The sequence below is a fragment of the Archocentrus centrarchus genome, chromosome 8 (assembly GCF_007364275.1).
Source record: "Archocentrus centrarchus isolate MPI-CPG fArcCen1 chromosome 8, fArcCen1, whole genome shotgun sequence".
Lineage (NCBI taxonomy): Eukaryota > Metazoa > Chordata > Actinopteri > Cichliformes > Cichlidae > Archocentrus > Archocentrus centrarchus.
This window is the reverse complement of record NC_044353.1, coordinates 29,143,513-29,165,203: the sequence shown is the minus strand read 5'-3', so window position 1 is coordinate 29,165,203 and position 21,691 is coordinate 29,143,513. Positions and strand designations below refer to the sequence as shown.

The 21,691-nt window shown below is 39.9% G+C and overlaps 2 protein-coding genes across 2 annotated transcripts; one reads left to right on the top strand and one right to left on the bottom strand.

Annotated features, from left to right (window-relative positions):
- The first annotated feature begins 3,696 nt into the window (after positions 1–3,696).
- Positions 3,697–7,037, top strand: mylpfa (myosin light chain, phosphorylatable, fast skeletal muscle a). The gene is made up of 7 exons (XM_030736457.1): positions 3,697–3,804; positions 4,307–4,405; positions 5,621–5,696; positions 5,789–5,893; positions 6,144–6,222; positions 6,319–6,367; positions 6,705–7,037. The coding sequence occupies exons 1-7, from the start codon at positions 3,802–3,804 to the stop codon at positions 6,804–6,806; spliced, it is 513 nt and encodes a 170-aa protein (XP_030592317.1). The 5' UTR covers positions 3,697–3,801; the 3' UTR covers positions 6,807–7,037.
- A 906-nt stretch (positions 7,038–7,943) lies between these two features.
- Positions 7,944–19,458, bottom strand: tbc1d10b (TBC1 domain family, member 10b). Its single transcript, XM_030736456.1, is given in 12 exon segments — positions 7,944–10,761; positions 10,764–11,570; positions 11,734–11,888; positions 12,795–12,984; positions 13,061–13,126; positions 14,326–14,440; positions 15,224–15,330; positions 15,868–15,975; positions 16,266–16,351; positions 16,354–16,364; positions 17,165–18,158; positions 18,988–19,458. Coding segments are annotated over 11 exon segments (2,733 nt in total). The 5' UTR covers positions 18,145–18,158; positions 18,988–19,458; the 3' UTR covers positions 7,944–10,653.
- Between the last annotated feature and the right edge of the window lie 2,233 nt (positions 19,459–21,691).

Genomic DNA, 21,691 nt, shown 5'->3' with positions numbered 1-21,691 from the left:
AAATTTACTATATGTCAATCGATGTAACACAATCATAGATGGAATCAAATAACAAAACAGAGTAACCTCAGACTGGAAGGTAATCAAACACACAGTGTGACTTACAAACTCTAGTGTCCCCCATGTTACTCCGGTTTCTTAACACCGTCTTCCCCATAGGTCAAGCTGGGAGCTTCTCCACATTCCAGACCCTACGGACATACATACCAATCATCCAGAATGTGATAGATGGCTTCTCAGAAGCGTGGTGAGATGTCTCACATTACGGCGCAGCCGCCTGCAATGTACACACACATCTGTATTGAAACATGCCCTTGCCACACCAGCATGTAAACACATTGTGATGAGGGTGAAGTCAGTAAACTGCAGCAGCCGACACATCTGTGAAGAGTTAGAGATGCTGTAGTTTATTCTCATTTATATATATATATTTAAATGTGCTTGAGCCTCATGGTGAAAGAGAAGGGCAAATTTAAAGAAACAACTTTGATTTCTTTGTTTCTTACAGAAGGTGGAGTTTGAATCAGGATTTTGCCCTTTCAGAAGGAAACTCTAAGAGGAAGCCAAAAGTTTTCATTGCCATTTTCAATCATAATAAAATAATAAACAATCTATGAAAAAAAAGGGGGCAAACTTACACAATGGCAGAAAGAAACATGATAAACCAAAACAGCTGGATTGGTGGTTAAAGAATATATGATGGTTACAATATCTTAATACTAGAAATAGTGCAAACTATGGACTTGCTTGTGTGTTTTCTCTAACTTCCAGGATCTTAATTATTTAAATAAATCTCAAAATTTAAAAGCACCAAATGATTAATGTGAAAGCAGATTAAGAAGCAGAAGAACTCCTTCCAAAGTTAAAAGACAGAATTAAAGTGGTGTTTAATACAGACAGCACAGCTGTGCTGTATTAGCACTGTCACCTCACAGTAAGAGGGTTCCTCATTTGAATCTTTTCACTGGCTGAGGCCTTTCTGTGTGGAATCAGCATGTTCTCTCTGTGCCAGGTGTCGTTTCCTCCCGCAGTCCAAAGACATGCATGCTAGGTTAACTGGTTAATTGGTGGCCTGAAGGATACAGAATAAATGAAATATAGGCAAATCTTATCCACATTATACTCTTAAAAGTAAAAATTGACAGCATGTGGTGTGATACATATCATTCCTGCAACAAGATGCTGATGGTCTAGTGAACCAGATATCAAAGGTCAACAGGAAGACAAGGTAAACACTGACAGTCAGACCTTGTCCAATAAAAACAAATGTCTGCCAAATTCAGATTACTGAGGGACTGGAAACCAGTAAAAAGCAGAGATGTGACTCATCAGTGGCTGAAGGGAAGATAAGCGAGACTGTTTGTGTTTCAAACAGTCTCGGCCAGAGAACAAAAAGAAATGTATCTGATTAATGAAATGAAAACAGATTATCTGTGAAGCAGATTTGGATATAAAACCTGAAAGAACAAATGAAGGAAAGTATTTTGCCTTTGGGGGGGTTGGCGCGTTGACAGACTGTTAGGTTTATTTAGCTATTTTGGTCACCCTCAGCTGTCCCTTTTATGCTCTTCTGGGAATGTCTGCTGCCATCACCCTGCCAAGTAATCCCCTTATATTTAAGGGGGGAGCCTGAGGGGTAGACGGCGCAAGAGGGGGGCAAACAGTTGGGAAAATGTTCTTGACTGGGACCAATCGGAAAACACACACCTCTGATGAGACAGCAGAGCCTCAGACAGAGATTATCTTGTCTGGCATGTTACCACCAAAAACAAACACACAAATGAAACAGGAAAGAAAAATAAGAAAACACATATTTTCACAAAAGACCAACTCTGAGTTACAAAAGTACCTTTTATACATTACTGCCTAATTTTCCTTTCTGCTTCTAAAAGGGAAGCATTGTAATTTTACGGCCTCATTCTCAGCTGTGGTTTTAACTACTCGCTTCAGCAAAGAAAATTTTATTAAATTAAGAAACATTATGTAAATGTACAAGGTTAAAGATTAAATTAATGGTGTGCAACACTTTTGGCTTATGAAAATAAAGTCTATGATTAGTTCAATTAAAAAAGTTAAATATTAAAAGTTAAATAAAGTTAAAATAATCCCTCCATGGGTATTAACAATCTAATTAAGCCACATGTTACATAATGTCAGACTTAGAGGCAATTTTTCTTTAGGATCAAAGTTTTGTGAACAATTTAAGAATATTTTGATACTATAGAATATATTTATTTCAAAGTACCAAAGTACTTTCAGAATACAGACTTTTATTTATAAGGGTGTATTTTTGTACATTGCTGTTTTGACACTAATTTTCATTCATCACGGTCTGTATATCTGTAACCTACAGTATAATCAGCAGCATATTCTGATTATAGAAGTTTAATCCTAATTATTTTTAAAAGTTATGATGCTTTAATTATTTTTTTTTTCCTTTTTATGCCTCATTGTTGTTATGCTTTACAGTCAAAGACAATGATGTTAATGACAGTTAGACCAAGGATGACCCCAGTGATGGAAAAATATGAACAATGATTGATTAATGCTGATGTTAATCTGCATTCCTAACAGCTGTGTTTAAATTCTTTGTACTAATATTTTAATTCTTAAAAGATGAGATTATTGAATGGATAAGTTAATAAAACTTTCCATGTTTGCACTTTATCATCATTATTAAATTCAGTTTAATTAATGTCCCATTTCATCAATATGGAACAGAACTAGAAGGGTTTGAAAAGACTAAGAAAGAGACAGGAAAAAATAAAGTTTTATTTTTTTTAAATAAAGTTATTTATAAAATAGAGACCAGTTTGCATTTACATTAATGCATCAAGAAAGGGCAGGGGTAAAATAGGAATAGATACTGTATGTAAGTCTGTAAGCATGCACATCCAAAGATATATTATTAGTTTTCTACAGCTATTCTAAAGTATTTCAATGTGTGGATAAAGCAAAAAACATTGATTATACATTTCTTGCTGTGATTAATTTTAGTAATGACTGTATGTTTTTATGTAGTACTACGTCTGATCCTCCTAATAAGCTCCTGTCATCATAACGTCCATGGGAAAATCCCAAATTTGACATCAGCATCGTCACTTAAAAAAAGAAAGCAGAGCTGTGCACATCCAGGGTAAGAGCTCCATAAGTTGCTGAGCATATAGAATGCTTGTATCTCAGACTGTAATATCGCAAATGGACATCACAAACCAAAAATAAAGTCAGAGTGGCCACTGCGCCTTTCTGCAAGCAGATGGAGGTGGACAGAAGGAGGGTGGAGAGATAGTGTCCAGTGGTCCAACAAGTATCTATGTCCCGAATGTCCTTATTAGTCCACGTGGGACTGCAAACCTGCAACATGGTCCCTCAGATATCAGGTTTACTTAATTCCAAGACTCCTGAGTCTATTTTTGATCTCCTGTAAGGTGATACCCATTCCCACCATTCTGTCTCCTTCACTTTTGCCTTCACTTCATGCTTAACCATCCTCTCGCTCTCGCTCTCTTTCTCTCTCTCTCTCTCACTTACACACACACACACACACACATACACACACACACACACACACACACATACACACACACACACACACACACACACACACACACACACACACACACACACACACACTCTCTCTCTCTCTCTTTTTTATTCCCATCCAAACTTGAGGCTGTGGCTAAAGTTAGATTTGTCTGCCGGAGAAGTATATAAGCCCCCGGGGATAAACGTATAACGCGGCTTCACACACACTGTCTTCCCTTTCTTGATCACCCAAACCTCAGCTCAAACCGTCTCAAGATGGTGAGTACCAGGCTTCTCACATCTCTGCACAGTGATGGTGGTGGAATTATCTACAGGATAAACCAACTCTATGGATTAACTTTTTTTTTTTTTTTGGTCCAAGCTTGAAATAGAAATTCCAGTAGATAAATTTTGGTTTTTTCTGTGTATTTTTTGGAGAACTGGGGTCTTGGTAATGCATTTGTAAGGAGGCTTTGATTCTAATGCGTTGTTACTATTAGACTGTATGAGTTTCTAGATAGATTGTGTGTCAAGCTGATCAGTTTTGTAGAGCTAAATTAACTTTTATAAAATGTAACAAGCATAAATTGGAAACTATCACATATTTGGACTAGCTTGAGAGATGCACCTGAACCTGAACCTGAGTAGCAATCTGACAGGGCAATGGTTTTCAATCAGGGCCTTTACTAGACCAATCAAACAGGTTTAGTACAGCACTTGTACAGAACTCATTAGCATCCCAGATTAATTTAAAAATTTTGCTCTTGTGTTTGTCATCCAGGCACCAAAGAAGGCCAAGAGGAGGCAGGCAGCAGGAGACAGCGGCTCCTCCAACGTGTTCTCCATGTTTGAGCAGAGCCAGATTCAGGAGTACAAAGAGGTGAGGTTGTCTACATCCCTTCTGGAGGCTGCCTTTCCCACTCCATAAGCATCATTCATGGCTGAACCCCCAGGAAGCATTTGACAACCGCTGATTAGCTGTCAAAGATATTTAAATAGCTCCAGATTCCAAATCTGTGCAGAATTAGAGTTTGCTTTAGCGACTCTCGGGTCTGTTTTCACAGCAGTTGCTATTTTGCATGCTTCCACTTCTCCACTGACAGTTTAATAAGCATAAGAATGTCGTTAGGAGCAGCTCTGAAATTTCAACACCATCTGAAGCATTCCATATTTTGGCCACCTCTGACCCCCCCCGCCCTCAGCTGTCACAGCTGGCTGAAGGCTGGGATGCCAAGTAAGAACAAACTAACTACTGTGTTATAATGCAGAAAAGAAAAACAAAGATGTTGGACTCCTTTGGGGGCATATTATATTTTTAAAGGTTTACGTTTCAGACCCTACTGAAGATTTGATAAGATTAGAAAGAAAAGGCAAAGAGCAAAGAAAAAAAGTGTAAAAGTAAAGAGTTAAAATTGTGTGTCAGAATTTCTTAAGGTCAGGGAGATTTGATTATGGAAGAGCACACTGTTATGAGTCCGAATTATGATGGTGTCTGGGATTTCAATGTGTTGCTAAGTGATATAAGCTCCAAATAGAAGAAACATTTCTCCCCCGATAAGTGATACAGGCTTCTTGAGTGCCACATAGGAAACACATGTAATTATGATTAGGATGTTCTTAGCACATTGCACAAATGGAAAGTCAGCAGGCAGCGAGATGTATTTGTATCTATCAGCTTAAGCGTGTGTGTGTGTGAGAGTAAGCAACAGGAAAGCAAGGAGAGAAGGTGATGAGAAAGGTCAGTGAGTGAAGTTCAAATCCAAGTCCATGAGGTCATCTTAAGTTTCATGGTTGTAAGATGCAGAGTAGATCAGACAGCTGTACCCTAATGATACTTTCCCAAATTAAACACTCCCTCCTGCCCACCTAAAGCTAAAGGCCACTAAGGCTAGGTCTGACTTTTTGCGGTAGCCTCTTTCTAACACAGTACCCTATATCACAATTTGTGTTAAAGATTCTTATCGGCTGCCAATTTATTGAACAAACCATTGACAGGAGTTCATAAAAGCCTAGAGACCTAACTCCATTCACCCACACAGACTGCATCTGTCCCAAGTGTTTCCTTCCAATAATAAACCCAGCCTTTTCTTTCCAGGCTTTCACAATCATTGACCAGAACAGAGATGGTATCATCAGCAAAGATGACTTGAGGGACGTGCTGGCCTCAATGGGTGAGTCCTGATGGAACACATTTATACTGATAAAGCGTGTTAATATTTGCTTCACGCTCTCTCATCATGCTCTGAATTTCCATGCTGTGCAGGCCAGCTGAACGTGAAGAATGAGGAGCTGGAGGCCATGATCAAGGAGGCCAGCGGCCCAATCAACTTCACCGTCTTTCTCACCATGTTCGGAGAGAAGCTGAAGGGTGAGAATAACATTTTCACCAAATGATTTATATTACACTGGAGCTAAAGGGAAGTCTGTCAGCAGTAGTGGAAAGTAACTGCTACACTAGTTCCTTTTTAAGCAGTTTCATATGAAAAGCTTTTAACATGTAATTCACATATTGCTTTTTTATCAATATAAAAAGCAAAAAAGAAATTAATTCACTCAACTACACCATTAAACTAATGTTTGCTTAATTTGTTGCTAACATTGTCTGCTATTGTCACCAGGTGCTGATCCCGAGGACGTTATTCTTAGCTCCTTCAAGGTCCTGGACCCCGAGGGTACTGGAACCATCAAGAAGGAATTGTGAGGACATTTAAAACAATCTTTATTATCACATATATGTTGGTCCAATTGGAAAGAATTCCAATTTTAAATCTTTTTTTTCTTCACCTATTCCAGCCTTGAGGAGCTCTTGACCACTCAGTGCGACAGGTTCTCCAAGGAGGAGGTAAAATCAGTAACTCCACATTTTGGCACACTGGCCCTTTAGTCTTGTTATTGTACACTGTTACTCAGTTTATCTTTATGTAACAGAAACACTGAATTCTTGTTCCGTGTTTTTATTTTTTTTAATCAAATAGTTAGATTTCATAATTTAACAGAAGAAAGTTCCAAGTGCTGTTCTTGATCAAGATATTGGAGCATCCTTATTGATTGTCGTGAAGAGAATCTATTTCTTCATATGTTTGGGACAGGTCTCCCCTTTATTGCTCAGGAAAAAAAATCCACGAAATGCATCTTGAACTCAAGTGTGATGATTTTCCAAACTTGCTTTTCTCCCTCAGATTAAGAACATGTGGGCCGCCTTCCCCCCAGATGTTGCTGGCAACGTAGACTACAAGAACATCTGCTACGTCATCACACACGGAGAGGAGAAAGAGGAGTAAAGAGAAAGCTAGAAGACAAGAAAGACAACAATCCCTTTGCTATTCTGCCTTCCCTGTCCTTTTCTTTCCTCCTCTTCCTTCCCACTCACCTTCTGTGTAAACCCAGGTGCTCAGCCGCTCACGTTTAAACCAAAGACTTGTCACACTGACACATGAGATGACTGATGCCCGTGGGATGTCTATGTTTGCTTATGGGGAATAAGGATGATGCTCAATAAAATTATCCTCTGACATCATTTCCAACCTCTCTTTCCATGCAAACAGCGTCTGTCTTCTCACCTCTTCATCTCTGTGTGGCCTGTCACGCCAGCCTCTAAGGTGCTTTAGTGTGAATGAATCGTGAACCCTCTGCTTCCCTCACTACCTGAGAGGAAATGGTTACTATTTGGAGGGGCACACCAAGCATGAGGACTTCATTCCAAATTTTGAAGATGTCCTTCTGAGTAGAGGAGGTGGGGAGGGAGTATTTGCAGGTTAGATGAAAAAAGCTGTCTTCTTAAAGAGATGGCAACTTAATTTCCTTGAAAAGTTAAAAATTTTAAAAAAGTTGGAGAGGAGAGAAAGGGGCGAAAGAAAACATTCAAGTCTTCGATTTTTTTTTCCCTCCTCTCCTTCTTGCAACTAACAAATCACCTTTTTTTCCATAAGCTGTCTTGAATCCAGAGACTGGAATCTTCCTCTCCTTTCCTCTGTAACGAATAAAAGGGAAAAAAAAATGTGAATAAAATCTCTTTTCTTTTGTACAATAGTGTGTCTGTTCAGTGGCTCTGTGGGGCAGGGTTTTGAGCTGCAAAAATCACCCACATATACACACTGAGTGACATCTGCTGGTGTTTATTTTTATCTGCATGTAAAAAGAGGAGCTTAAAAGGAAAATCACACAGATGAAATCCTACCACATATGGCTGAAATAATTAGCAATAAAAGCTGATTCAGCTGACTCTTTTCACTTATAAATAAATACCAGTTATTTAAATCTAGCTTAAGAGCTTTTAATATTACCAAACACATGATAAGCCATCTTATGATTAAGTCACATAAGAGAACATGTGGTCTCAAGATTAAATTCTTGATGCACAAACAGAACATCATCAACACACCAAAAAAAACCCAAAACAAAACAAAAAACAGCCGTGATTTAATATATTATGGTTTATTACTCATCACAAATGTCATTATCATCATTAATTATAAATACAACAGTTGCAGATCTGAAGGAATGAATTCAATTAGCTATGATTTTATTTCACTTTTGCCAGAGAGAGTGACATGTAAACTTAAAGACACTAAAGACGTAACGGCATGGGGAGAAAAACAGCTGAACCACTTTTTCCTTTTTTTTTTTTTTTTTAATGTTTGCATCAGTGGAGTCATTCCCAATGAAATGTATTCAAGGATTAATGCAGAAATGCAAAGGACCTGACAGGAATGGATTTTCTCAATATTGCAGAGCAAAGAGCAGCTAGTGTCAGATTCATTTAATCATCACATCATCTCCAGCCCTCTGAACAAAGAGAAATAATGCTATCATCCAGATGTGAGCTGCAAGGACATATTGCTGAAAGTGTGCCAAGTACAACACCTGGTGAAGCACAAAATCCATTTTTCCACCGTACCACTCCAATAAGCGCGTTCAGAGGTGAAATCAGTGCTGCTGTCATCACGCCACGCATGCACCAACAGTTATGATGGAGCAAAGTTTGCATAGATGTGTTTGGGTTATCCACACTAACACTACACTTAATCTGTGCCTATAATGCACCGCCGTCGAAACAGAAGAGGGAGGGAGCGGGTGTGAGATATTCATATATTTAAATGACAGCCATGTGAAGACCTGAAACAAGTGGGAAAACAATGAAGATGAAGGACATGTTGGCTACAAGTACACGAAAGTCCCTCTAATCATCAACTACGAAACAGTACAGTTAAAGAGCATCAATGTTTTCTTGCCATCAAATGGTTTACACTACCTATCTGGCACTATTCATCATATACTGATGGGGTTCAGTGCCATTTAAAGTATGCATAAATATGTTACAGTACAGAACACTGAGTGTAAATACATTAGGGAGTTAGTCCATAAGTCATAATGAATGTTACAACTTCGTGAGACAGTTCTAAGATCTTCAATTAAAATCACCCTTTAGCATATGATACAGTACAAAGACCTTCAATTCCTAAATATTCTGTCTGATTCGATCATTTTAAAAGTTTGTTCTCTCAACTCTAAGGCCCATTTTTTCCACTCAAATCTGTTTAATACTGCACCTCAGTAAACTGGAGACTCGTGAACCTAAGCTGACCAAACCAACAATGAAAGTAAACCAAAGACATGCATCGAGTTTGCTGAGTAAAAGCTGAAGACTTAATGTGCAAAAAAAAAAAAAAAGAAGAGCAAAATAAAAATAGAAGACTTTAAACAATCCTCCTGCAACTACGCTGTGCAGTCAGCCTTCATTCCAGTCAACCAGGTATCTCTTAGATAGAAAAATAGTCAGACCCAAAATAATAATAATAATTCATAATATACTATATTTGATTAAATTAACCACTTTGTACATAAATACATCAGAGCCCAAAGGTCAAAGATCAGAGGTTAATGCTACATTGGCACACCTGGCACCTCCAGTAAAGTGGCTTCCTATAGGTCCTCTAGGCTGAAACCTGCCTGCTGAGATGCGTGTTTTCCATGTGATCACACTAACGAAGTGGTCAACTTCAGCAGTGTTTTGTGACAAAAATCACAAGTTCAAAAAATAAAATTCTTCAGTCACTTATGAAACTTGAAATCACATTCATACTAAAATTTGGCTGCACGTACAATTTTGTTCATTGAAATTAAGATAATACTAAACTTTGAGAAGGACATTTGGTCTGCAGGATTTGTGCACAGATACACAAGCAGTGTACTGATAATGTTGTGCCTACTTTTCCTATTTTCTTTTTTTCCCCCACTGCAAAAACCAACCATGAAATTTAAACTAAAACCTGCTTCTCCAAAAAAGAACAAAAAAGTGACCCATTAAAACACTGCCATCACTACAAAGTACTGTTTCTTCCTCGATTTTAAATCTTCTCCCTCTTTTTTTTATCTAATCAAGTTTGAAAACACAGAAGGGATTCCATGCTTATTTGACTCAAACAAAAAAAAGGGAGGCCACACATAGCACATTAACACATTTCACTATACTACTAAGGCACAGACAACAGTTAACATGACAATAAATACATCCTCAACAATATTACTAGCATTCTGTCTTCAGTGCCTGCGTTTGAGATGACTTCAAATGGTTAATTTTCTTTTTCTCCCAGATATCCCTTCCTCAGATGAGAAGTGACAGGGCATATGGAGTGTTAACACGAGCCTATGTATTGCAGATAGACTTTATTTACATCCTCTATGGCACCGTTAACAACTTCTGTAAGCATTTGGGCCGATTTTTCCTCATACCACTGCCATCAGTCTAATTCAAATTAAAAGAAAAAAGAAAAAAAACAGAATTTTAAAAAACTAAAACAGAAAGTGACTGTAAGCTTCTGAGAAAAAAAAATTCAGATTCACAGCCCGTGCTCCAGTTGAAAAAAGGAAATTTTGTCCCATTTCACTAAAAAGAAGCATTGAGCGGAAGGCAAAAAAGTGCCCCGAGGTGCTGTTAAAACCACGATCCAGTTTTCTCCAACATAGTCTTTGGACTACTTTAAGTCTTCAAAATGATGCATTATATAGGAAGCCATCCCATTTTTAAAACCAATTAGGGTTTCTGGGAATCTTTTGTTCCCCTGACCTCTTTTTTTTTTTTTTTGCTCAGCCTCCCTTTTTGTTACTCTGGAATGACGAGGTGGAAAATTAGGCTGACTCTTTCGCTGCTGTAGCTCCATTTTTGTCCTCTGCCTCTCCTCCTCCTTTGTCCTTTTTCTTTCCCCCTTTCTTCTTGTCTTTTTCTAGCTTCTCCTTCTCTTTTTGAGCCTCTCTTTTTCAGCCTTTTCCTTTTCCTTCTTTTCCTTCAGTTTTTTCTTCTCATCATCCTTCTCCTTCTTCTTGTCTTCTTTGCTTTTCTTCTTCTTCTTTCCTTCTTCCTCCACATTTGTGGCGTCAGCTGATGGTGCTGCTTCTTTTTTTGAATCTGGGCATGGTGGCAGAGGGGCATTGTTTGCAGTAGGAGAGGGGATAGTGGGTGTAATTTGCTCCGAGACGATCTTAGGAGAGGGGGACAGAGCAGCAGGGGCTTGCAGTGTGCTTTGCGTTGGGGCAGGAGAAGCAGGTTGGCCCTGTGCTGAGGAGCCCTCTAAGGCTTGAGCAGGCCCATGGGATGAACTAGCCACACTTGTGACTAAGGGACTCTGTGGTGTTGCCTTCTGACCTGCCCCTGGGGGCATAGGTGGTTTCTGGCTGGGTCCTCGGTTTGAGCTTGGTGTTACTCCAGTTGGCGACAGAGGTGGTAGGCCCTCAAATCCTGAAGGCCCTGAGAAGGAGCCCTTTTTGTGGGAGTGGAAAGGAGCCTTGGACTTGCGGAAACCAGGGAGTGAAAGCAGACTGGAAGACGCCCTGAGGGGTCCTGGTGGTGGGACTGGGCTTCCTAAGAAAGAGAAGCTTCCGCCGGAGCTGATGGAAGCAGCTCTGCGTTTGTGCTCGAAGATGGCTCTTGTACCGTGGAGGCGGCGTCCTGGCTGGTGTGTAAGCTCCCCTCTGGACTCCTTCCACTTCCTCACCTGGATGTTGCACTCCCTCTCTATAAGCGCTTCAGTCACTGGGAGAGAGACAATCTGGACAACAACACATCAGACAAGGAAGAGACAGACAGAGGAAGTGAGGAAAACAAGACAAGGCACAACAGGATAAAGTGACTCATAACCCATGTCGCTGAGTAAAAACAGAAACAAGTTTTATATACGCAGTCTGTAAAACGCAAGAGAGACAAACACTCACCTCTTGAACCAATATGTCCTCTCTGATAGTGTCAGGTGAAATGTTTCTTAGACGCTCCATGGTCTCATACATGCCTTGGAGTTCCCGAAGTTTATCCACAGAGCCAAGCATCTGTTTCAGTAGCACCAGGCCAACACGGAAGACTATCTTCACTCCTACACACAGACACCTAAGTTAGGTTTCTTTCAAACTAGAAAAAAACTCAACCTAACCAATAAATTTGGAAAAACTCTAGCAGTTATCAAAGTTCTTTTTCTGATTTTCAGTCACAAACACTAATACAGTTTTGGATGATATTAAATATAGCCAAGTATCAAATAGTGCATATCCCATGCCTGAAAAACAAAAGTTCAGGCTTGATTTAAATGGTCTGTTTCACTGAAGTGTTTTTTGTTTGTTTTTTCTATTCTTGGTTCTGTATGATGTAAATGAGGGCTTATATCCCTAATATGGTCACCTCTGACTGTGACCACAGTCCCAACTGCAGTTCAAACACATTTGCATGGGCCAGCCTTAAAGGAAGGGGAAAGGGAAACATTATGAATATGATGACTATGCCAAGCCCTAGTATCAGATAAACATGGGATATTTTGAACTGTGAATCATCCAAAGCTACTTCAGTAGAGTCCAAGAACAAAAATATGGTGCTGGAAATGCACATAATAGGTCCTCTTTAATGCCATATACCCAGATTTTTTTCTGCAGAATTAATAAGATACTGTAAAAGTTATTTAGATGTTGCCTTCTTATTCTTACAACGCCTCCTGCACTAAATCAAATCTAAGCTGCTGGTGGAACAATATCTACCACTGAAGGTCAGACTGTTTCACACACATTTGCAGGTAATTTATGAACAATTTCTCCTTGAATCAAAAACAGTTACCTTGCTGGTGGTGCAAATGAGCATAATAGGAATTCAGTTTGTTTTTGTTTTTTTTAAATACAATTTACCACATTCAATCCTGTCTAATTTGCGACCAGCGAAAGGTAAATGCAGAAAATTGACTAACCAGAGAAGAGTGCTGAGAGCTGGCTGTGAAAGGTGTAGATATGAATGATACCTTCACAAAAGAACATGTCCCATACACGCAGGACACAGGCCCATGGTAAGGTGCGTGAGAAGATACACATGAACCACTCAGTCATGTAGAGAATTGGGTCAATCTTGAACTTCTTAAGATGACGGTATGCCATCGGACATGTACGCCGCAACAGAGAGAAGAAGATCTCGCCATCAAGCTGAATTGCTTCTAAAAGGCACAAATAACAGCTCATTAAAACTAAGAAAACTGTCTGACAGACTAAGAAGGCCTGTTTATTCACTCACCAGCCCTGCACTGTAGTAGCCAGGAAGATACTTCTCACATATTTGGACGAGGCACCAAAAGGCTTGCTGTGAAACAGAAAGACATATTAGAGACAGGCACAAAATGCAAACAAGGTTTGCATGTTACCACAAAGTTGTGGATTAAAAAAATATTATATTAGGGTGTGGCTGATGACCATGTGGGCACTACACTACAAGCAGATCATGAAATTCACCTGTGGTATGATCACAATTGAGTATAATACCAGCCTTAGCGTGCTTTTAAAGCAAAATGTGTGCATTAACCACTAAAACAAAGACCAAACTTGACTGAACCGTATAAAAGATGTAGTCATGAAATCATTTTGTAAAGCAATTTTTTTCCTTTTCTTTAAAATAATAACAACAATATAATAACAATATAAGGGCAAATAAAAATCAGATTTCTGAGCTTTAAACAGATGGTGTTTTCAGAAGAAAGCACTATCTGAAAAAAATTGGCAATTTTAACTGTAACAAAGAGATAAAGGCACAGTTGCTAGTAGATCTTAACACTAGAAATAAGTGTTGCATCACAAAACTCATGCTCGCCTATTTATTTAAAGAACTGAGTGAACTTGGGTTGGAAACTGCAACAGCAATGATTAGACACGTGTGGTCACGATACTGTAAAAACATCCGCCCACACAGAAATGATGTCAATGACAGTAATGAGATCATCTTGTCGTGTGGGTGACAGTCTAGTCAAGAAGCATTTCAGTCTTCCTCAATCTCCTATTTTTAATTAAGAAGACTTTCTGGTGAAATAAAGACCAAATAAAGTCACGTTTCAGATGTGTTTTGTTTTCTCGCTCTGCCCACTCTTTTTTGTCACACGCCCTCTCTTGATTAATGTGCCGGCACCAACCCTAAAAGAAAACATCCTTGATTTCTTAAAAAAGTCTGACCACAAGAAAAACTAAATGTAAGATTAAATCATCATCCTGTGTGTCAAGTCATCCTGCTTCTAGCAGAAATTTATTTTGTCTCATGTGAACCCATACAGTTGGATGCTGGACTTATAGCACTGCCTTGTGTGATGAATGTTAAGACATGGAGCACAAAAGTAAATTGTATACCATTTGACATACTTGTATTTATTTTAGTCCATTAATGGTAAACACTTTCACCATAAGTCATTATGAGGCCGTGTATTCGGGCTTCAAATCAGAACTCACACTTCTGAATCATTATTAAACTAATATGAAAGCCTTCGTGAGAAACAGTAACCCTAACCACTCTCTCACCTCAGCAGGCATATGCATGAGCAGCACTGCAGCCACCGGAGCCTGGGCCTGGCAGTAACCCTCATCAGGCCGGTAGATGGTGTAGGCCTTCAGGATTCTGTACAGATCCTGTTGTCTGCAGGAACAAGCATAACAATTATGCAGTGACCTATGAGGGAATATGGGTGTAAAATCTTCCACCTCATGAGCTATTCCAAAAATAAATAAATAAATAAAATAACTGCAGCTGATTCTGAAAAATTCTACCCTGGATTACTTTACATATCTTTTTTAAGTACATACCAGTATATTTTAATTGGCTTTGTTTGCCATATGCTGCACTTATTTATCTTTTTCAATATGCTCTTTGAATGTCCGATAAAATTGGTTCTGCTATTTGTGGTTCTGCATTTTAACTTCTAATTTGCACCATTTCATGGCTATGGTTTTACTTTGGTTTTACTCTAGCAGCCTAATTTCCCCATACAAAATAACAAATGCTTAGTAGAGGTGGGCGATATAATTTCAAAATGATACAGTATTTCAAGGAAATTCGCGACAATGATATTTATAACAAGATAGAAAAATACAAAACATTTTATTGGTGACTGCAGATCACAGACAGCAGCTTTTATTAGTGCGAATAAAATGAAGGGCATGTCCCATCCTCCTTTTGCAATGTGCTACTGTTACTGATAACACGCTACCTAATTTGAAATGTGAATCTGTGTATTATAATATGGCACAGCCCTAACGTTTACAGACAGATATAATCAAATCAACTTGTGATGCTGAACTGATAAAGCTCTACCAAGGATCAAAACATTTCTAAGCAGAGCAGAGTGCAGGTGTTCTTTTTGTTAACCATGCATGGTTCCTCTGGTATAAAACAGACTCTGTGGTTGTGTGTATTATTTACCCGTGGCCACCACGAGCAGCAAACATCTCATGAAAGGGGAACTGCCTGTGAAGATCCTTCTCTATAATGTCCAACCATTTTGCCTCTCCCTGCTCTCTCTCCAGCTCCTGTAGTGAAGGAAGAAAAATTGGCTGTCAATAAATTCTCAGAAATTCATTTGTAGCCATTAAAATGGATTATACAACAAAGCTCTATATGAATAAATGTAACATGAACTAAAATGAAAAAAAGTAGCAAAGAAATTCTTCCACAGATAAGAGGAACAGTAAAGGCTGAACAGGCCCAGTCAAGGCCAGACCCTCACAGAGGGGCAGGGCATAAACAAGCAGGATTACTGGCCCTGATAAGAGGCTTAGAGCTCACTAGGTCTGCTTCTGCGCAGACTGGTATTCCTGCACCCTTTAGCACCCTTTGGAGCTGAAACTGGCCTACTCAGCCCCACTAGAAGCCACTTTACTCAACGCTAACAATTCCTCCCTAAATGTTCTTAAACCAACTACAACTACAACTACTTGACTACTTAATAAAAACAGAAAGAAAGAAGTTCAATAACATAGACCTGAACTAAAGGATAACAATTCAAGAGTACATTTTATTTCACTTTCTAAATGGAGTAAACGAAAATTACATGGCAACTATGATACCTCAAATTTCCCAGGGTTGTTTTTTAGAAGCTCTTCACTGTTGGACAGCAGTTGCCAGGCTTTTGCTCTGAGAGAAGATGGAATCCCTTTCCTACAGCGCAGCTTCACCTGTAAGGCAGAGACACATAGGATATTAGTTTTGGCATAATGTTTAATGTAACCAAGATATCCTGCTCCAATCATGCTTTGATTTTTTTTTCTTGTTTAGTTTCCACTGGCAGTTATCATTTTGCTCTTTAATAATTATTCAGTGTACAAATGGTGTAAATAATAAAGATTTTCAACTTGAATGTTTCATTAATCAAGAATGTGATGTCTGACTTGATTGTTCCTTTAATTTTCTTGAGCAGTTCAGTTGGTGCTTTTAATGACAAATGCTGAAAGGCTGCTGCGTGTACCTTCTGGAAGCGATGTTTGATCCACTTATCCCAGTGGCAGAACATCTCAATCCATTTCATCTCCCGCTGTCGTGCAACTTCAACTCCACTTCCTTTTCACTGCAAATGTGAGTAATATAAAATCAGTATAGCACTGACAGAATGAGGAAGTTCTTTGTACTGTTTATACCTCTAAAAATTGCACTTTGTTATTTGTAGCTCTAATCTAAGAGACAAATGGCTTGCCTCACTTTCTGTCTTCCATTAATTTGCAGAACATTATGCTCACTTACAGAAAATCACAAACAATGACAGGAATGGACTGCCACTGACACTCAGGGCAAATCAATAAGACTTTAATTATTCAACATTGGAAGGGCAATGAGTTCATTAGAAAAGTAGAAGCAAATCTGATGAAAAAAAAGGGAGGAAAAGAGCAGATGGGTGCGATAGGAAATACACCATAGACACACAGAGTCAGTACATAATGAGTCACAAACGCGCTCTCAGCACTATCTGAGTCAGACCAAGGGGAGATAAAGGACAGACAGATATGTTTAGAGCAGCAGAGAAGAAGAGGAAGGCAGGAAAGAGAGGTGGAGACAGAGTAGACGATCGCTGTGGATCAGATGGTGTAAAGTGGCCAATCAAAAGGAAAATGGTCAAGCAAGAGTTACACTTATCTGAGTAAACCAATCCTGTGGCCATAATTTAATAGTGTCATATCTCAAATAGCAAACCATCTACAGTAAAGCTTAACGTGAAAAACCAAATGTTTTTTTCCTCTCTTTTCACACAGCCACACTGAACGTGTGTTTTGAAAGGTCTCTTTGACAAATTTACAAACAAACAGTGACATAGTTCATGAGTTTGTACAGTAGCTGTGAGTGTGAGTGATTAGTTAATGTGCTACTACTTACCTCCCTTCACTGTACTGACTCCCACCTAGGAAGCCATACTTGTCAGTGCGTCTCACAGTCAGGCCATTAATCTCCGAATCTGAGCCCACAGAGCTGCCATCTTCTCCCAGTCCAGACAGAGACTCCAAAGTTCCCGACATCAGGCTAGCTGACTCAAGGTAACTGAGGGTGTCTGGGGCCGGCCGGCGGTTGGGGTTGGGTAGAGAGAAGGGCAAAGGTGGCTCTTGGATGAGTGGGACTGTTGGGCTGTGGGGTTCAACTCTGGTAGGGGTAGAAGGCAGCTCTCCCTTCCTGGCTTCACTGGGAGTGCCAGGCTTTGGGGACAGAGGTGGAGGCTTGCTTGGAGCATTTTGTGCACCTTGGAATGTCTGGGGTTTTTCCTCCTCAGCCACAGATGATGATGAGACCAAAGGCGCAGGTGCGGGATTGGGACATGCAGTTGTCTGGGGTTGGCCCGCTTTAAGTTGACCTTCGTCTATGACAGGATTTGGGTTACAGGTGATGTGCACATTGGGGTACAGATTAGGACCAGGATTTAGATCAGGAGAGGGGGATGCCTGTACCACTTCGCTTGGAGCTGGTGGCTCACTCATCATTTTTGGCATCTCAGTTTCAGTTTTCAAGATCTCCACAGCAGAGGGATTTTTAGTCTTTGTCTCTGTATCATTCCCTGCTGATTCTTCATTTCCTGGAGCAGGCTGCTGTACCAATGATGGAAGGGGGGTCTCAGCAGTGAGGCTGAGAGGATTTGATGATGGGTGGGGACACAAGGGTGACCCCCCTGACAGTGCTGTAGATGTTTTTCCACTCAAAGCTGTGTCATTAAAAAGGGAAGACTTAGGTATGGACATCTCCCTGGGAGACTCTGTAGCACTGCTATTAGGAGGAGGAAGCCCTGGTGATGACGGAGGGATGGATGGCGCTGCATGAGGATCACCCAAAGCAGGTGGGGATGGGGATAAGGTGGAGAGTTCAGCCATGGTTCCACTCTCTCCTTTATAAAAAGAAAGAAAACAAAGTTGAGTTTTAACTGTAAAAATAATAATTTAAAAAAATTAAACCCTCAGCTACTCAAGATAAACAACCAGCGTTCTATAGGGGATAAAATGCAATTGGTATCAGCAACAAGTCAACACTTAACTTTAATAAAGTTCCAAAGTCATTCTTCTTAAAACAGAATGAGTTAAATAATCAACTGAGATTTTAAATCAATATAATATTCACTATAAAACCACATGTCAACAATCAGCATAAACCTAACACGAACAGATGAACCAAGCTACATTTCCTCTTTTTCCACAAAAGCTTATATTGTACAGTGAAATGATAGTAATGTATCTACGTAATTCAGGAACCTCGTATTCGTAGTCACACAAAAGGGCGCTGCAAGAATTACACCAAAAATTAAAACTCTAAATAACTTCAGAAATTTACTTAATCCTGTGATTAAACCAGAGCGCCAGAAAACGCAAATTCTTCTTTAAATGCAGTAGTGCGCTGGTATTCAACAAAGCGTCCGGACAACCATGGTGATACAGTTTTTTGCTGATGGAGCAGGTTCATGTTTATAGTGGCCGCTCCAGACAACTATCGGTTACGAGCTAGCAGCTAATAACACCAGTCACTTTGTTGTTATATCCTCTCAGGAGGCCTTGTTTCAAGCGACTCAACTTCCCGATTCAGTGCGCTGAGGCAACGTTTTACGAGCAGCTAATAGTTAACACCCTGCCGGCCTGCCAGGCCCCAGCGGAGAAACGTCCATGGGCCTTGTCCACCCCACTGCCCCCGGTCAACTAGAACTTCACCTCCACTCTTCAACTCACCCACACCGGCGTGTCACTGCGATCGGTCCGCCTGGATAACCAGCCAGGGGGTTCCTGTCGTCTCGTCCCCCCGCCACAGCTCCGGTTCCGAAACCTCCTCCTTTTAATGAGAACACGAAAAGGCGACACCAGGGCAGGAATCGCTGAACTGGGGAAGAAGCTGGGAGAACAAACGTCCCGCAATCCGTGAGCTAGCTAGCTAAGTTAACAGCTAGCTAAGTTAGCTTATTTAACTATTAGCATTAGCACTGCCAGTGTTCTGTTTCTGTTAGCCGTGCTAGCTAGCTGGAGGATGCCGCGGTATCTCGGTTACACATGCGCACTTGGTCCAAGCATTCTCACCAAAGTCAAACAAGTATCTAAGTGATAGTTTTCATTTTGTACTAGTCCGACTTTCTGTGATCGGATGTCCAAGCACACCCGCGGGGGATCAGCCGACACGAACACCCTGCATTTCCTACTGACAGCTACGGGCGCGTTCGCGTCAAAAGTCGACGAGTACGCGTACGTTCAGGATCCTCCCTTTCACACTGACTGTCATAGCTGCCACAAAGCTACTGTAGCACACCGAGAGAACATTAATACCTATATCTCGGTTTTTATTGTTGTGAATAATGCCGTTTGTTGCCTTATTTATCTATACTAAATACCCCCACTATACTGTTTACTATTTTGGATTGTTAATTTCCATCTATCCATTTTTTTCTGCATATTCAGAATACCTTTATTGTCATTCAGGGGCGGACTGGGGAGAAAAACTGGCCCGGGAGTTCCCAACAGACTGGCCCACCTACCACTGCTTGGTTAAAATTTATATATATATATAAATATATATATATATGAGTGTGTACACACACATAGTTACATTGATAATATGAGATGACCAATGTAATTTAAAGCTACAACATACATGTATAGATATATAGCCAAATGGGGAACTATAAGAAAGCCACATATTTTTTTTGCTGTCAACAAAGTAACCTTTAAACTTAACAACTTGAACCTGAGAAAAAAGAGTGGAAGAAAAACTGGAAAGCTTCTGCTTTTGTAAACCTACATTATTTACTCTACGTGTAACCTCTGCAGCAATATCTTTTCTGTTACACCATCTATTATCTTATCATGCTCCAGCATCTTTAGTACATCTGGCTGAGTAGCCATGAGCATGAAAGCCTCAAGGTGCTGTTGTGAAAGAGAGGCCCTAAGCCTGATTAATTTTAGCGTGGAAAAGCTTCTTTCACGAGCTACCTGTGTTACAGACAGGGTGAGAAGAAACTTGTATGCAAGCCCTATGATGCTGTATGCATTTGTAAGGAGGTTGTATTGCCTCAGAACATGATAGCAGCAAAATGGACAATTGTTGCAAGATGAACAGTTTTTGTAAATTATCTCCACTTCATCTTCAGCATTCTGTGGTCCTTCTTTTGTTTCCTTTATTGCATATCCTGCGTATTGTTTTAGTAGCCTGGGCTTATTGGGACGAGTTTTTCTGATCTCCACTCTTCATTGTCAGCTCAGCTGGCCGGCCCTGCAGCACTTGTTCATGTGTTACAGATCAGCTCTGCGGCCGCACGCAGCAGAGCTGATCTGTAACACATGGAAGTTAGTTCAGTGAAATCGAACTTTCATCAGTTTCTTACTTTCTCGGTGTGCTCAGTTGCACCACTAGATGGGGCAGTTGCATTTCAGTGCAACTGCAAGCGACCTTAGCGCAGTGATGTCAAACGTGCCCTCCGTGCACCAGAACTGGGCTTGATGATTAACTCTCTCTCCAGCTGATCAGTTAGTTCAGACATATCTTATGGAGGACCAAAACTGACATATATATATATATATATATATATATATATATATATATATATATATATATATATATATATATATATATATATATATATATATATATATATATATATATATATATAAATGAGTGTGCCTCATCTGTCTAGTCTAGCAAAACAATTTCACACAGATTTTGACTTAGCGGGTCACATGGCCTGGAAGCTGAAGAAAAATCACAATTTTTGACTAAAAAAAATCCTAAAAAATATAAAAAGGCTTAAAATGGAACGAAAATGAGTGTGCTCCCTGAATCGGATCAACTGTGAGCTAGATGCCGCTAACTCCGCGGAGCTTGAATATCCAATATCCAACTTGAAACTAACTTCCCCGCGGTGAGGGACCGAGTCAGCCAGGTTCATACTCGCACAGTTTTAGCGCTGTTATGGCCAACAGTTACTGCTGAGTTATGAATTAAAGACAATCTCTTGCTCATCCTTTCAACGCGGTCGTATCAAGATTAACGCAAAAGCGGTAGTTACACAAGCACACCTGGTTAATGCCATGTTTTCCCCAGTACTCTGCTCAACAACACAACACACACATATGCATCCATCTTTATTTGTAAATAGAACCTGATATCATATCTGGTCATAACGTGTTTGCCTCAAACAATGCAAAGATGTTTCAGATCAGTGTGTGAGCGTGTGCGTGCAGGTGTGTGAAAGCATTGCACTTTTCCAGGAGAAGGTGCTATAATTGAAGCTTCGAGTAATGAACCTATTTTCCAACCATTTGGCTCAAATGGTTCAGTGCTTCACAAAAGCTTCATTTTCTTATCACTAGAGAGGACCCAAAAGCAGGATGCAGGAGTAGGCAGTTGTAAATTAGATAAGAGTGAGCCTTTAATTTAGCAGCAAAACAT